Source organism: Rhagoletis zephyria, unplaced genomic scaffold (assembly GCF_001687245.7).
Source record: "Rhagoletis zephyria isolate East Lansing unplaced genomic scaffold, Rhagoletis_zephyria_1.1 Rzeph_scaffold_01749, whole genome shotgun sequence".
Lineage (NCBI taxonomy): Eukaryota > Metazoa > Arthropoda > Insecta > Diptera > Tephritidae > Rhagoletis > Rhagoletis zephyria.
This window is the reverse complement of record NW_016158833.1, coordinates 41,456-60,292: the sequence shown is the minus strand read 5'-3', so window position 1 is coordinate 60,292 and position 18,837 is coordinate 41,456. Positions and strand designations below refer to the sequence as shown.

The 18,837-nt window shown below is 37.9% G+C and overlaps 1 protein-coding gene across 1 annotated transcript; it reads left to right on the top strand.

The window, feature by feature from the left end:
- Positions 1–8,817: 8,817 nt before the first annotated feature.
- Positions 8,818–18,740, top strand: LOC108365017 (uncharacterized). The gene is made up of 2 exons (XM_017618921.1): positions 8,818–8,851; positions 18,042–18,740. The coding sequence occupies exons 1-2, from the start codon at positions 8,844–8,846 to the stop codon at positions 18,373–18,375; spliced, it is 342 nt and encodes a 113-aa protein (XP_017474410.1). The 5' UTR covers positions 8,818–8,843; the 3' UTR covers positions 18,376–18,740.
- Positions 18,741–18,837: the final 97 nt, after the last annotated feature.

Genomic DNA, 18,837 nt, shown 5'->3' with positions numbered 1-18,837 from the left:
AAAAATTACTACCGTATTATATAGCATACAATAATGTATGCATACATACATATATTGCGATATTGAAAGTGTTTGTAATGAGAAAGTTCCCGCTACAGAAAAAGGTAATTGTGGTGTTTTATCTAAGTTGTATACCGGTAGCGCCCAATAAATTTCGATCAATTATTCTTTCGGTAGGAAAAAATGAAAATGTTTCACATTGATTTGATCCGTTTTAGTGAGTTAAAAAAGGGGAACAGATTTGTATGAGATTTCTTTTCGTATAAATATGCTCTAATTATCGAGAAGTACGCCTTCCTCTTTTGCAAATATATCCAATCAGAAGTATATAAAATGTGGATATCTTTAAAACAGGAGCAGCTAGGATTTCAAGGTTAAGCGGATTCTTAACCTTAAGATATCAACAAATACACCCCTGCTTTCAGATTTTGTCGACATTTTTATGCAACCTATCTTCGCTTCCTGCCCACCGTGAATCATTGGCGCCGAAAGAATATCGAGCCCTAACCGCCAAAATAACGTAAACGGCATTTTTTCCAAAATTTTCTTTTTGATGCAGAAATATTCCTAGAGCATCTAGAGGCATTTCTGCATCAAAAATAAAATCTTGAAAAAATGTCGCTTACGTTATTTTGGCGGTTAGGGCTCGATTATTATGTGAAAAGGGAATAAAAGCAGTGGCAATGAAAAGCAATGGAAATGAAAGGCAATGCAAAACAATTGTATTGAAATCTGTGCAATGTGTCAAATGAGGATTCTTTACTTACTGAACACTCTACTATTGGTATTTTATGGAGAAAATAAAATAGCTAAGTTATTGCTTGACATGCATATAGGGTGTATATTTCATATTTTATTATATTAAATACTAATATATGTATGTACATAGTAGTATACTTTGTACCAAAACTGGATTACAAATTTTACAGCTTTGAAAAATGCTTACGCTATTAATGGAATTGAGTCAAGCCACGTGCAGTGGGCGCCAAAATTTCCGAAAAATCACCGATTATAATAAAAATATTTTTGCATAGGTTATCCGTCACGTACTTAAACGCTAGTCATGAATATTTTTATCAAATTCCGATTTTTGCGAATTTTTAAACTTGAGCCCATGACGGATCCCCTATCCAAAAATAAATGTATTATTAAATTCGGTGATTTTGCGGAAATTTCGGGGCCCACTTCACTGGGTTTGACTCAATTGTAAATTTTAACAAAATAAAATATTACAAAAATAAAATAAAAATAGTCCATGAATGATTTCTGTCTCTAATTTTTTTTTAGTTAAGTTAGTAGTTAAGTACTTAAGTATGCTTTAACACTCCGGCTCACAACTTCGTTCTACTCTGTTCACATTTAAATTTAACTGAACCGGTTCTGCGCATTTCTTTCATCACACATATTCATACACACATTTAACATAGTTCACGCACTGCACAGATTGCTTTTGGCCAAGGCGAATTTATATAAGGTGGTGTTGTTTCATCAGCTGTGAGTAGCGTTTGATTGTCAAAATTTTGAATTTCGTTAGTGAGTGAAAACGTGAGAGTGTTTGCATTTTCTGTCGCCCTTTTTCATTCGGGGAAGAATAGCTGAAATTTGACAATGGCCCGCTAAAAGCAAAAACAAAATACAAGTAATTGTTGTATTTGTTCAATCGATACCACCTTATATGTATTCGCCTTGCTTTTGGCTAAGCTTGTATGACCATGTTTTGCCAGCATTGACTTTCATCCATATGTACGAACAGAGTCGCGCATTTCGTGCATTGTCGCGAGAGACGAAGTTGTGTTTCATGTTGATGGCATTTCTCATTCGCAGCTGTTCAAGTTGTATGCTTACATTGCTGTAAGTCATGGTGTAATAATAACAAGGTGTTGTCAGTAACTTAACCTCACTTTTTCGGCAGGTCTATTCCGGTCACGCATTTTAAAGTACTAGAAAAGGTACTAATTATTTACTACTTTTAATCCGTTGGTGCATACTACTTCAAATTAAATGTAGAAAAATGTATAATTACAGGCTTATAAGCCTGAATATATGTTTGTATCGGCAGCTCCACACAGTTTGGACATATATTGTAACTTTAAAAAAGTAAAAGCCGTAAAATAAGGCAATTTCCTATTAGACTGTAAATAATATTCTAAATAGATTAAAACACATAAATATCGATAATATAAGCGAATTCCTAATTTAACCATGCCACCACTCTATTCTAATGTATCAGTAGTTCATTTGGCTCAATATTATGACAATGCAGCAAAAGTTATTTAATATAAAAGATACTATTTTTGTGAAAGTTTTTCTCCATTGATAACCACGATATCTTTTATTTTTCTACTTTTTGAGTACAAAAATTATACAAATCCAGCAATTTTAAATATTAATATTGTTCTGAAAACACCAAGTTCTTTAAAAATTGCGATAAAACGAATTACTAAAATGGAGTATTTTAGATACTATTTCCCAACGAATAGTAGTATAAAAATTAAGATCGGCAGCACTGAAAATAAGCATGCCGATCTTGTCAAAATCACAACAAACACGTCGCTACTGACAACACCTTGTTATTATTCCACCATGGCTGTAAGTCATAACAAACAGTGTCACATACATAGGTCGCTTGTTGCTTATGTGAAACCAAGCCACTTGTGCACCAGTCTAGTACAAACTTTGGGAAATTATAATATATCAGACGCNCATGTTGATGGCATTTCTCATTCGCAGCTGTTCAAGTTGTATGCTTACATTGCTGTAAGTCATGGTGTAATAATAACAAGGTGTTGTCAGTAACTTAACCTCACTTTTTCGGCAGGTCTATTCCGGTCACGCATTTTAAAGTACTAGAAAAGGTACTAATTATTTACTACTTTTAATCCGTTGGTGCATACTACTTCAAATTAAATGTAGAAAAATGTATAATTACAGGCTTATAAGCCTGAATATATGTTTGTATCGGCAGCTCCACACAGTTTGGACATATATTGTAACTTTAAAAAAGTAAAAGCCGTAAAATAAGACAATTTCCTATTAGACTGTAAATGATATTCTAAATAGATTAAAACACATAAATATCGATAATATAAGCGAATTCCTAATTTAACCATGCCACCACTCTATTCTAATGTATCAGTAGTTCATTTGGCTCAATATTATGACAATGCAGCAAAAGTTATTTAATATAAAAGATACTATTTTTGTGAAAGTTTTTCTCCATTGATAACCACGATATCTTTTATTTTTCTACTTTTTGAGTACAAAAATTATACAAATCCAGCAATTTTAAATATTAATATTGTTCTGAAAACACCAAGTTCTTTAAAAATTGCGATAAAACGAATTACTAAAATGGAGTATTTTAGATACTATTTCCCAACGAATAGTAGTATAAAAATTAAGATCGGCAGCACTGAAAATAAGCATGCCGATCTTGTCAAAATCACAACAAACACGTCGCTACTGACAACACCTTGTTATTATTCCACCATGGCTGTAAGTCATAACAAACAGTGTCACATACATAGGTCGCTTGTTGCTTATGTGAAACCAAGCCACTTGTGCACCAGTCTAGTACAAACTTTGGGAAATTATAATATATCAGACGCAAGCTGATATTTTTATTTGCCTGAATAATTCTGTACCTATTGAGTACAAGTCGCGAGTTCTTGTAGGATTTCCTACTGGGCTAGCACACTTGTCTACTGAGTTGCACCTTTATATGTACATACATATGCATGGAAATTCTTATTAGAAATGCAAACAGGAGAAATGAAGTATTAGGTAGAACGCCGACGCAACTGGCGATGGTTTTCGGTGATATGAATTTAGGTACATATATGTATGTATGTATGTAGTTATGTACATATGCATAAAACACAGGACCGAAAGTGAAACGATGATCGCTGCAGGCGCCGGCGCAGGCAGCATAGCAAATATTTTGAAGTTGGAATAGAGCTAGGAATGGAAAACGAGCATCCATGCATATTTACATACGCATGTGCATATATATGTATGCGTATGTACGTATGTATGGAAGCTATAGTGAAAAATAACGAGTGAAAATTTTATACAAAGTAGCGAGTAGAACTATGTATGCACATATATAACTGCGTATATATATTTGAACGTTTTTCGGTAACGGTGAATATTTTACCGAAGTGTTCCGTTGATATGTAGGAAAATTTTATGACGGGTATATTTATATGTATATATTTAAATGTGGCCCTAGGTGGGCGCTTTTAGCTTTGTAGCCGTTCAACGGTGGGCGCCTGTTAACTAGGCGTACGATGGAAACGGGTTCCGCATTGGGCGCAACGTACGAGATGGTGAGAAAAAACGGATCCCGCGTAGGGCTTCAATCACCAAAGTGTATGGAACTCGGTGCCGCAAGTACCTCCCGAAACTAAATTGCAAGGCTTTTCGCAATTGGGCCTTTTCAAGACACTTTTAGCTGCGCAACAAACACTTGGTTTTAAATGAAACTTGCCGTGATTTTTAGGCTAAGCACAATTTTAAAGTTCACTAGCACAAATAGTGTTTTAAATTCCCACGTTGCAGCGATTGAAAATTTAGATCGCTGTTTTTTGCTGCTGCCGATTCGCTGTAAAGTTGAAAGGTAATTGTGGGAAGATGAGAGAGATGTGAGAAAATTACAGCTGCCGTTCAGTGTTGAGCAGCGTAATTTCTATTGTCGGAATGGTTGCGTTGCCACTGTTTCAAATTTGGCTCACAAGGACCATGTTAAAATATTATGATATTGCGATTGAGATTTTCAATTAAAAAGCTTTAAGGTTTTACCCCAACTTGTAATTCATTTCCAAATTGACATAACTAATTACGATTTAACATTAATATTTTAAGTGGACTGTATGATGATGTGAATGATTTTTAATTAGGAAATATAGTAGGAATTTAGCAATTGATTTGGGTTGCAGAGTTCGGTGGAAATTCGCGCAACGGGATTGGTAAAATTGAAATGAGTATATAATAGTAGAAATAGTAACACATATAGATGGATGGTTGATACTTAGTTGATGCAAATGCAGGTGAAACTACACGTTGTGGTTGAACTCCCGCGTAGATAATATTAGATGAAAACAAGTAGGTAGTTATCGACCTCCAACGCTGTTGTAGAGGACTTTTTGTTGATGATGGGGTATTATAGTTGCTGGTTCGGTAAAGCGATCCCTGCTGTCTTCTGTAGGTGTCGATGGCAAAGCGGAGTGTGCCTTTATAGGTTACACTGGAAGCAACTGCAGCCTGTCTATAGCTAACACTGGAATATTCAAGCACTTTTATTCGGTGCAAGCGCAGGGATGCATTTGGGATTAAAGGATGCGCAGGGATCATCCTTCAAGTGGGCACAAGGCACTTGAACACCTAGAATAGCACATATCGCACACGATCTGCAAAAGTGACACAACTCAAAATGGAGCATTTTCGAAATCATGCTCTAAAAATGTAAACAGAACTTTTATTTACCTTTCAACAAAAACTGGAGAAATTTTCGTTTTAATTTGTTGAAAAAACCTAAGGTAAGGTGTAACTTTGGGTTGTGCCACATTTGAAGATCGTGTGGGATAAGTAGGAGTCTCTTTTTTTGATAGGTAGACCAGGGACCGATGTATTCGGAAATATCTTGTTTATGGTCCGATTTGCTTCAAATTCGATATTCGTATTATAGATATACATAGTACATAGAGAGGAATTGAATGATTTTTAACGGTTCGAAAGGTGTTTCAAGGCCCCGGCAAGTGCGCGGGTATTGGCAGTTTATCTATACTTATTATTAAAGAGAAGTCCCTTCTTTTTATAAGATCTGATCTCGCGAGCGGCTGTACCCATTTTTGCAATTTTGAACACCTACTATACATACACTATATAAGCCACTCATAATGCCTGTGCTGGTGTATGTCGCGGAGGCATGGATAATAAAAACATCTGATGAAGTGGCTCTTGGAGTTTATGAGAGAAAGATTCTGCAAAAGATTTACGTACCTTTGCGAGTTGGCGATGGCGAATACCGCAGACGATTTAACGATGAGCTGTATGAGCGAATTAAAATTCAGCGGCTCCGCTGGCTTGGCCATGCCGTTCGAATGGACAGAAACGCTTATGCTCTGAAAGTATTCAACGCGGGCCACGATGCTGGTAACAGAGGAAGAGGAAGACCTCCTCTGCGTTGGAAGAATCAAACGGAGAAGGACTTTGCTTCACTTAGCATTTACAATTGGCGTCAGTTGGCACAGAAGAGAAATGACTGGCGTGCTGTTTTGAACTCGGCAAAATCGCCTAGGCTGTTACGGCGCCAATAAAGAAGAAGAAGAGATACACCTACTGCAGACTTTCCAAGGATGGTTAGAGGCTGATAATAATTTCAATATATATCAAGTAAGCGTGGCATCTCCCATAGAAATCGAATTTTTCATACCGCATATCTCCTCCTCCTAAACAACCGGAACGATTTTAACGAAATTTTTTTAATCGTCTGAGTTTGTCCTTGAATAGTTTAGGTTTGCAACCAGGTGGCAGCGCAGGCGAGTTATTACCATAAATCGTATTTATGATCCGATTTGGCACATATTCGATATACATACATATATTGGTAACGGTAGGGGCAATGCTATTTTAAGCAAAACGCAAGGTGGCGCTGGGTCGAGTTATTTGAAAACATCGTCAAGTGAAGTAATTCGGAAACACCACGGATCAAAGTCAAATTACCACTGTTCAATCAACCACTGAATAGAATAAAGAAAATTATTGATTGCAATTACAATTGCAAGATATTTAAGGTATTGACTCTGAAATAAGTCTATGTGTTATTACGTAGCTGTAGTGCTGTTGCATGGTCGAGTTGCAAGTCGGCATGCTTGCGGTGCCTGGCATAGCTCATCGGCCGGGTTGGGTTTGTTCCACTCGCCATGCCTACGCTACACTAACAACAAAACTGTTGTCATGCCGAATTAGGTGAGATAAAGGAGGTAGTTAAAACAACAAGTGATAGGAAGAAAAAGAAGGGCAGAGTCTACCCACCCTCTTCAACGTCTTGCACACGTGAAACCATGGGCGCTGTCCAGGCTCCGCTTGTATTTACAACGCCCCGTACTTGACTATCGTCCGTATGTAAGTCACTCCGTCTCGCCTTGTCAACCAGTCATGCCGCCCTGTCCATACTTCCACCCCCCTCTTGCGCACAAGCGCAACACCCACACCAAGTTTTTATGAAATTAGCTCCTCATGATTTCTGTAGTCCTCTTTTTTTCAACCAAAATTCATTATTTTATTTCACAATTGATCTCGATTCCTAGATTAACTCTGCCTCCAAAATTAAATAATGAATTTAAAGGGCTTAAACTACAAGAACTCCACACATAATTTATAAACCTGCTTTAAAAATTAAATAATGAATTCCTGGGGGCTTAAACTACAAACCCTCCATACCTAAGTAATGCATACTCCTAACTACATACTTATGTACCAGCATCAAAAAAAAGAACATCAATTCCCTTGTTCGAGTTGATATTTTGAATTGTTTTGACGAATTCAATAGAAAGGAAAACAAAATTAAAAAAGTTCAAAGTGTAAGCGTAGTTACTAGCAATATAAGGGCAGGTAAAAGTAATGTAAACGTAAATTTAAGCAAGTAGGCTATGTGAAAGTAGCTCGCAAGTGTAAACGCAGGATAAGCATTGATAAAGTAGTGTAACTAGCCCATAAGCGATAGATTGTATTCTGTCTAGACCTTAAGCAATGTTATCGTTTAATAAAAAGATATCAAAGATATCGAAGCGTACTCCATCTAAGAAATAAAACGACACAATCTTGCGAACTTAGGAAGAAGCCAGACGTGTTTTATTCGATTTGCGAAGTTCTTTAGACCACCTGTCGACCATGAAGGAGAGCGAGTTGGCAACCTCATTTTATTCGACTAGTTTCTAAGATTCCTCTAAACAAAAATCCTCCAAAAAAAGTTGTTCTTGTATAAACTCGCTGAATTAACTATTGAATTGTGAACTGAAATTGAAATGTAAAAAACTGCAATAATATATAAGCGCGACCGTCTTACAGCACAGACGTGCCTTTGAGTCAACTACACTTCTATAATCAACTCGATTTACTTATAATATTTCGTACACTTGTACCTCTGCATTTTGAATTCATGAAATATTTTATCTAAAACCAATCCGACTCTTTTGTCTTCGTTCCGACTTAAATCTCCCTTTAATATAGCGACGCTATAATAAACATGGTCCTTACGCCGTCAAGTAATAAAAAAGAATCGGCATAAAAATCAAAGCGATGTTATCGTACTCAATAAGCACATAAAACAGATTTACCTAACGAGCCGGTCGCAAAAAACTAAATAAAAATGCGCTTCTTTCGTGAAATTACGTACTAAAATCAAGACAATCGAACGAAAAAAAAAACAAAAAATGGTGTGAAAGAAAGACTTTTAAATTGTTAAAAGATACACTTGTGCATTTATAAAATCTAAAAAACGAAGTGAAAAACACATGTTCATGTGATAAACTGAAAACTGCCACTTTACGGAAAACGCTTTAACTCAAAAACTAAAGTATTGTTAAAAGTTGAACAAATATTACAGACTAAAACTGTGAAAATAAGTAAAAACAAAGTTTATTAAAATATTCTAAAACCAAAGAATCGAAAACTCAAAACTAAAAAAAAGCGGACTAGAAGAGAGAAGACGTGAACCCCGGAGTACGTGGAAGTGGAGCTTCAGGAACTTTGCAGCCAGCTTAGAACAAACACATTCCCAAGGAAAAGACTCTGCCCAAACACTAACGTGGAAAATAAAATATTTTGTAATTGTAAAGAAAATGGCACAGTAAGTAGCGTTCCAAGTTTTCTACCAAGTTACAGCGAACTTTGTAGAAACCTTTCGCAAAAATTTTCCCGCCCTTTTTGCATATAAATAGGATTCAGTTAATTCCATATACATATGTATGTATGTACATATGCATATATGTAGCACCGTAAACGAAAGAAAAAGAACTGTATTGGCGAATTTTCGCGAAATTTGGTAATAAACCTACATATATGCCATAAAATTAGCGGAAATTTGCACATTAAAAAAAAAATATCTGTGCTTATTTTTTATATTAATATACAGAAAAAGCAAACCAAATCAGCCGCTACAAAATTCGCTATAACAAAGGAGTACATAAATACATACATATGTACATACATACATTACAAGTGCATTATATGTAAATTAGCTTAAATCTCCCGTGAATACAGGTACATGTATAAATATACTCATACATACATATTTATATACGTACATATGTCCCACTCAATCTTTATATTACACTCAAGCTATATACCCTGCAAACACATAAAGCGATCTTAGTAATTACAATAGCGCAATTGCTTAAATGAACAATATTTAATCGGCTTCAATTTAAATCAGACATGGTTTTTAAGTTCCAAATTTTGTTACATAATTATTTATAATTATATTACACTAAAAAAAAAATCTCGCATATAAATGTGTATGTACAGGTATTAAACATCCATACAAACCAAAACTGATTTCGAAATCATAAATGTATATATGTATGTACCTACATAAAACCAAACAACCAAAAAACACTTGCAACAATAGACGCTCACGATAGGACTCATACACTCGAGGTAGTTAGTTCCACTCATTCCGATTACCCTTAATGCAAATATACACACACATCATCACTCTCGCTCTGATTACCATATAACTCATTTCCTTTTAACCCTTAACGGCGCCGTGTTGCAGATCTGCAACATACTCAAGATTCTCCCGCTAAAATAGTACCAAATTAAATATTGACGCCAAGCGCATTGTTTCATATCAGTAACAAAGCGAGCAGCTCATTTCTAACAGTACTTATCAAAACCAGTCAGATTTTTGCTCTCAGTTCTTATTGAAAGGTGAATTTTTGTTGTGAGAAAAGCTCCTGGCAAACATACGGTTTTGCAATTTAGTAGTTAAAAAAGTGACAAGATTGGCCATAAGCAATAATAATTTGTGCAAGGTAAGACATTATTTGGCTGAAAAACGAACTGTTTATGTGCGTAATTTGTGGTGTGATGTATGTAGCGTTAAATTTTGTTTTGTTGCAGAACTGCACCGTCGCGCTTATCACATCGATTAACAATTGAAAATGGCGTCCCTTACAGACGTTGAAATAGAACGAATTTTAGAGGATTTGGGTTGCAAAAGTGAGGATGGAATGGATTTTTCAGATGAGGACGATGTTATTCCGCCAGAAATAAGTGAACTTCCGTTGTCAGTTGAAGAAGAATTTGGCGGTAATGGTAATGATATCCCTGGCGGTACCAAGAAATGTAAACTTGAGAAAGTAAATAGTAGCTACAGAAATTAGTACTTAATTTTTTACGAATTTAGGTTCTATTTTTTGCAGCTGAATGTGAAATGGAAGACAAAAGCTCTTAATTTAAATTCCGAGCAAATTAATTTCCGTGGCAGTACAAACTTGTCGGATGACATTTTGAGACTGGATACACCTTTCCAAGTGTTCCAATATCTGTTCCCAGATGAAATAGTGGACTACATTAGAGACCAGTCTAACATATACAGCACAGAAAAAAATTTAAATAAGCCCTTAAACGCTACAGGTATCGAAATAAGGCAATTTATTGGTATTCTCTACTACATGTCCATCGTAGAAATGCCGAATGCGCGTATGTATTGGTCAGATAAGATCGGTTGCGCTTCTATAAAAGAGACTATGTCTCAAAAAAGATTTGAACGAATGCGCCAAATGTTACACCTGAACGAAAACAGCAAGATGTTAAATAAGGATCACCTTGATTTTGACCGATTATTCACTGTTAGACATGCTGAACTCAAGTTTTGGAAAAGTTCCGTTAGAGGCGCAGTTATCAATTGACGAGCAAATGTGTTCTACAAAAGCACGTCGCCACCTGAAGCAGTACCTTCCCGATAAACCACATAAGTGGGGCTATAAGTTGTTCGTCATGTCTGGTGTGAGTGGCTTTGCCCACAAATTTGAGGTATACAGTGGCCAAGAAAATATTGTCGCTGACGATGAATCCAACCTAGGTGCGTCTGCCAATGTGGTTGTTCGACTTTCAAGACATGTGCCTTCCAATGAGAACTACCGCATTTTCTTCGATAATTACTACACGTCTTTGCCTTTGATTGAATACTTGGAAAAACGAGGAATACTGAGCTTGGGAACCATTAGAAGAAATCGCATACCCAATTGCAAGTTACCGGAGGATAAGATTTTCAAGAAAGAGTCCCTCGGGACATCTATCGAACAGGTGGGTGACATCAATGGAACAGACATCTCCGTTATTTCATGGAGAGACAACAAAGTGGTCACATTAGCATCCAACTTCGCGGGAAAAGCTCCCGTATCTTCGGTGCGTAGATATGATAAATCCCAGAAAAACTTTGTTACAATTGAAAGACCCTTTGTGATTGAGGAATATAACCGTCATATGGGAGGTGTCGACTTATCGGACAGTATAATGGGTCAAAACAAAATAAAATTACGATCCAAGAGGTTGTATATTCGGATATTTTATCATTTGCTAGATTTGACAATGTCGAACTCTTGGCTGTTATATCGGCGCATACAAAAAAACTTATGGAGAAGAAGGGACGGAGCAAACATCGGAAAATTTCGGGGTGGACATTGCTGAAACTTTATGCAATTTTGGAACTAAACGGGGAACGCTAAAAAGGAAAAGTACCCTACAAAGCCAGATAGAAGAAAAAAAGAAAAAAGGCCCTTGTCAATGCATTCCGCCGAAAGATGTTCGGCAAGATCAGCTAGGACATTGGCCTGCTTGGGCAGAAAAAAAAGTAAGGTGCAAGATACCAAACTGCAAGGATACACGCAAACAATTTGCGAAAAATGTGGCGTCGGCTAATGCTATAACAAAAGTAAAAATTGCTTCAAGCAATTTCATATTCATTGAATTTTCTGAAACAAAGCGCAATGTTGCATATTTGCATCATTCATTTTATTGAATAAAATATTAAAAAAAAATCAAATTAAATTTTTGTTATCATTTCCTTTCTATGAATAGTATATAAATCGTTTGAAACAGGTTTTTCAAAAAATAAAGAACTTGCGCCGTAAAGGGTTAAGAAAAATTTTAGCAAAACATTAGGGTAGTACTTTTCTCCAAAAAAAAAAAAAAAAATAAAACAAAAACAAAAAAATAAAATTAAATAAAAAATAAAAAATTAATAATAATAAATCAGAAATAAAATTTTTAAATAGTATTAAATGAAAGATTAAAATTGCTTTCCAAAATATTTCGGGCACATTCGCACATACCAAGTCATCGTATAATCAAAGGTTATTGCATCATAATCATATGTACATATGTACATTTCTATACACATTTATACCTGAGTACACAGATGCATGTAAATTAATAAGCAAGGCACATTAAGGTAGATAGTCCATTCCAAAAAAAAAACAGTAATAATAATAATTAATGAAAAAAAAAAAAAAAATAAAATTAAAATAAAAATACAAATAAAATAGTATACATATATATACATACATATTTCTATATATACTCCTCTTCTCAATCATCCTTAAACCCAAATTAAACCTAAAATTCTCACAACTCTTTGTTCCAACACTTACTCCTTTCTCTTGTATTATAAACTACCAACTACCCGTTAACTCAAAAAACAAAAAACAAATTTTCGAAACTCTGCACTCAACTACGTCAGCTCGTTTAAAGATGCCTGAAAATAAGGATCAACTCGATACAGTACCAAAGCAGGCATCCGAGGCTAAAAAGCGAGATAGCTCTAGGTCAAAAGGGTCGTCCTCCATACTTTCGGATCTAACTGAATCCCTTATCAAAGTTAAATTGTCCCAGCTCGATCAAAATTGGGAAATTGTATACGAAACATACCAATCTGTGAGCACCTCCGATTCCTACACAAATATAAGCGAAGTGGTAGAGCAGAAATACGATAAATGTATGCAAAGCTACCAAAATTGTAAAGCGGAGATGACAGACGCATTAGAAGTTTTAAGACCCCAACCTCTCAGCTCAAAACCGCCAAACCCGATCCCCTCAGAAAATAAAGCAGAGTCGTCGGGCGTTTACCTTCAAGTGCCGCCATGTGACACCCAAGACTTTTTTGGTGGATATGAAGAGTGGCCAGGCTTCAGAGACATGTTCACAGTTGTGTACATAAAACACCCCAGACTCACCCCGGCACAAAAACTATACCATTTAAGGCACAAAGCAAAGGGCCAAGCAGGAACAATAGTAAGGCAATACGCGCTCTGTGACGAAAGCTTCGATCTCGCATGGGAAGCCATAAGATTGCGATACGAGAACCGTAGAATTTTGGCTGGCAACCAACTCAAGACACTCTTCAATCTTCAGCCAGTTCATGGTGAAAACAGCGCCTCTCTACAAAAACTGCAAAACAGCATCAACAATTGCCCCTCCATATTAAAAGCTCAAAATGTTTCCGTATCGAGTTGGGACCCAATCATAGTGCATATATGCACCTCAAAACTGCCAGAAGAAACCTTAGCTCTTTGGGAGCAATCTCTATCATCGAGAAAAGATCTTCCCCTCTGGTCTGAAATGAACTCATTCCTCACCACTCGATACGAAGTCTTAGAGAGGTTAAGTGCTCATAGGCCAGCAAAATCGAAGATAAGTCAAAACCCAAATCAAAATTCCACTTATAAGCCAAGTTTTCAAAGTTTCCAGCCAAGTTTAAACTCAACCAAGTCTCAAGCCCTCAACTCAAACCAAAACTCTACAAAAACACGCGTATACCACAATGAGCAAAGATTTGTTAATTCCTGCAAGTTGCGTAAAGCGGTCCCAGCGCACCCACTTAAAACATGTTCGAAATTCAGAACAATAACAGTTCAAGAACGATTGTCCTTTATCAAAGAGAACAACTACTGTAAAAACTGTCAGGCTTTTCCTCACAATTCAAGAGAATGTAGAAGTAGCTTCAGTTGTGTTTACTGCCAAAGACGACATTACTCGATGTTACATATAAATAACTCTCAAACACAAAGCTCCAACTCGAATCCGAACTGCAGCTCAAACTCGAGATCCCAAAAGTCGGCAGTTCACACAACAACAGCTAGGTCTACAAATCTATCTCCGCATCCCCAATGACTACTAATGCAAAATGTTGAGCATACTCAGGAAGAGCAAGAATCCGTTCAAGCTCACCACTCCAGTAGTAAGGAAAAAACGTTACTCCCAACTGCTATTGTGCCCATTTTACATTTAGGAGAAATTTATAGATTGCGAGCTCTAATTGACCCTGGCTCAGAGAAAACCTTCATCTCCTCAATAGCAAAAAATCTGTTAAAACTCCCCACACAAAGATCCCACTATGAGAAATCTGAAATGGGGGGAAAATCGTGCAAAACTCACATCAAACTTGTTTGATAAGGATATGTTCAACGGACGCCCAAATCACAATTGAGACAAATCCTACAGTTTTGCCCCAGCTCACTCAGTTTCTTCCGGCATTCAGATTGAAGAGCATAGATATCACCCAGTTTGCTTCCTTAGATCTCGCCGATCCCACCTGGTTTACTCCAGGCAAAATAGATCTGGTGATTGGTAGTGATCTTACACCGAAAATATTTGTACCAGGCTTACAAAATATGAGTGGAGGATTGTTAGCACGAAACACCATCTTTGGATGGATTTTGAGCGGCCCAGTTCAAGCCCAAGTCACATCATTTTCAACACGAGTCGAAGAAAGCAAACAAGACTGCCTCGGCGATCTTTTAAAGAAGTTCTGGGAACAGGAAGACATCTCGGACCCGCCTCAACTCTCGGAAGAAGATGAAATATGCGAGAAATTACTAGAAACACCACAATTAGGAGAGCAGATGGCCGCTATGAAGTTCGGCTACCATTTAAAACGCAATTCCCCGAATACATGGCACTAGGACATTCCCGATACTCAAGTTTATACCAATTTCTCAGTATGGAGCGCAATCTCGCTAAAAAAGAAAACATCAGGGACACATATTCTGAAGTGCTTGAAGAGTACATAACCCTAAATCACATGGAGACAACTACTTCTCATGAAATCATTGAAGGTGGAAAATATTACTCATTTTATCTCCCACATCATGCCGTTTTGCGAGCCGAAAGTAAAACCGCTAAAGTACGGGTAGTCTTCAATGCCTCCAAAGCTACCAGCTCAGCCACACCGGTCGCACTCTCCAAACTCAACGAATCGTCTTTAGAAAGGGCCCGGAAAACCCAATAAAAGATTACAAACTCAAAACAGTCACCTTTGGCGTAAACTGTGCCCCATTTTTAGCTATCAGAACACTTCACCAGCTAGCTGGTGACCCTGCATTAGAATACCCATGTTGTACGAGAATCCTTAACGAAGAAACATATGGTGATGATGTTTTTTCTGGAGGAAATGACCTTGAAACAGCCCGAAACTCACTCACCCAACCCACTCAAGTTTTAGGTTCAGCTGGCTTCCCTCTAAAAAAAATCACGGCTAACAACTCAAAAACAATAGAAAATATACCCCAAAACAATCTTTTAGACTCAAATTTTTTAAAACTCGAAGACTTTAGCACAACAAAAACCCCGGGAATACAGTGAAACGCTGTATCGGACTCATTTTCGTACACATTTAACCCTCTCGCAACTCCATACCCAGCCACAAAACGTCTGCTTTTGCTAAACTTTATGACCCGGCCGGATGGCTATCGCCTGTAATGGTTAAAGCAAAAATTCTCTCGCAAGACCTTTGGGAAGAAGGTACCGATTGGGACGAGTGCGCAAAACCCACCTCGCTTCATGCTTGGCGTACGTTTGTCGTAAATCTACAATCGGTAGGAAAACTCGAAATCCCTCGATTGATAGGATACTCACCTAAATATAATGTCGAGCTCCATGGATTTTGTGACGTGTCTCAAGACGCATATTGTGCCTGTTTGTAACTTCGCTGCCACAACGGTATCAACCCAGCCACTTCTCAACTTCTCGTGGCAAAAAGCAAAGTAGCCCCAGTTCAAACTATCAGCTTACCACGGTTGGAACTCTGTGGAGCTGTCCTCGTCAGCAAACTCGCTCACCAAGTTCAGGAAAAACTCCACCTAAAAGATGTTAAACTATTTCTATGGTGCGATTCATCTATTGTTCTCGCATGGTTAGAGAAATCCCCTTATGTGTGGAAACCCTACGTCGCCAATCGCATAACCCAAATCTTAAAAAACGTAGAAAATGCTACGGGGCGACATGTAAGCAGTGCTGACAACCTTACAGATCTAGGAACCCGAGGATGCCCTCCTCAAGAGCTTATCTCCAAAGCCATATGGTGGCATGGACCAGGCTGGCTTATCGAAACTCCAAACGCTTGGCCCCAATCCCAACCCCAAAGGACTCAACCCCCCAGAGCAAAGAAAAATTAAAGTTTTTCATTTAAGCAAGACCGAAGAAGTACTACGCCAATTTTCCTCGTTTGAAAAAGCCTTGCGCATCGTAGCCTACGTGTTTCGCTTTATCCGAAAATCTCGAAAGATCTCCCAAAACATGGATTCCTTAACCCACCCGGAAATCCAATACTCGAAAACCCAACTAATTATTGTTGCCCAAAAACGTTACTATTCCGATGAATATTTACAATTATCTGTCACTCAATCCCTCAACAAGAAAAGTAGGTTATTATCTCTAAACCCATTTATTGACAAAACAATGAGCGTCATCCCATCATACTGCCCGGAAACTCCAGATTTTGTACTCTTTATTTAAATTTTCTCCACACAACTCTCTTGCATGCGGAGAAATCTCTTATGGTTCGTATGACTCAGCAAGACTTCTTTGTCCCACGTTTGAAATCGTACATAAATAAGTGTATAGCTCAATGCAAACCCTGCACTATTCATAAGCAAAACGTTCGTTCTCAAATAATGGCAGCCCATCCTCCCGAAAGAGTTACGTTGTCGGTACCATTCCACACTACCGGTGTAGATTTCGCAGGCCCTTTTTTGTTAAAAGCCGGTTTAACCCGTAACGCACCCTATCATAAAGCTTACACTTGTGTGTTTGTTTGTATTGCGACAAAAGCAATTCACTTAGAAGTCTGTTCAGACTTAACCACAAGGTCATTTTAACAGCATTTGCACGCTTCGTAGGGCAACGAGGAATACCCGCGAAAGTTATGTCCGATAATGGAAAAACCTTTATCGGAGCTCATCGCACATTCTTCAAAGACTATGCAAGTTTTCTTACCCAGGTGTCTGTCGTACCTCTAAAAAATACGAAACTCATGGGTTTGAATGGCAGTTTATTCCTCCATACGCTCCACATATGGGCGGCCTGTGGGAATCTGCCGTTAAAAGTTTCAAAACCCACTTCATAAAAGTTGCTGTACCCAAAAATTCATTTTCGAAGAATTCTCAACGCTTCTTATACGCATAGAGGCAGCTATGAACTCAAGGCCATTATCACCCATGTCCGAAGATACCACGGATCTCCTAGTGCTCACTCCGGCTCTCTTTCTCCGAGGAGCACCCCTAATGTCTATCCCGGAGCAAACTGCAGAAACCCAATCCCTGGCCAATCGCTGGCAAAAATTAAAAATTCTCCATCAGGAATTCAGTAGACGATGGAAAGCGGAATATCTACGCGAGCTTCACAGACGTCATAAATGGCAACAACCCCAGAAGGATATTGCGGAAGGAGAGTTGGTAGTTATCAAAGATGATCTCTTGCCACCCCGAAATGGTGCCTTGGAAGAGTACTCAAACTCCATCGAGGCCCCTATAATCACGTTAGAGTCGCTAAGGTCAGAACTCAAGCTGGGGTTTATACCCGACCAATAGTCAAATTATGCCCTCTACCTCCTCCACTCACTCATAACTCTAATTGAATAACTCGCCTACCATATAGTCCAATCAGCTCAAATACATATAACCCTCTTAGTTTCTAATTACAGTCAATTAGCTCCAACTCTACCAACTCGTACTAATTCACTTATTGATCTTTTACAGAACCCCGGATGTATATCAGTGTCAACTGTGCTGCCGTTTTCACGCTCTGCAAACCTGCGCATGTTTTCGAGAGATGAGCGTGGCCGATCGCATAGAAGCTGTCCGCTTTTATAAATATTGCATGAACCCATCTCAGAATAGCTGGAGAATATGTAAATTGGGTCATCACACGCTTCTTCACCGCCCAACTACCAATTTCACTGGGGAACGCAAACCAGCTCAACATGCTGTGGGACGCAGATCGAAACGCGAGACAGAATGTCGCTCTACGGCAATGAAGATGTCGAAGTTTCGTTATCAAGGAAACCCAATGCCGTTTCGCGTATCGAGTTGAATCGCCTGGTCACCACGGCATTCACATCGCTGCAGCAGCTAGACAGCCTACTAAATGTTGCACCCGTGCAAGGGCAGCGGCATGTCGACGATGAAGGAGAGCGAGGTGGCAACCTCATTTTATTCGACTAGTTTCTAAGATTCCTCTAAACAAAAATCCTCCAAAAAAAGTTGATCTTGTATAAACTCGCTGAATTAACTATTGAATTGTGAACTGAAATTGAAATGTAAAAAGCTACAAGAATATATAAGCGCGACCGTCTTACAGCACAGACGTGCCTTTGAGTCTACTCCACTTTTATAATCAACTCGATTTACTTATAATATTTAGTACATTTGTACCTCTGTATTTTGAATTCATTAAATATTTTATCTAAAACCAATCCGACTCTTTTGTCTTCGTTCCGACTTAAATCTCCCTTTAATATAGCGACGCTATATTAAACACCACCTGACGCGTTTT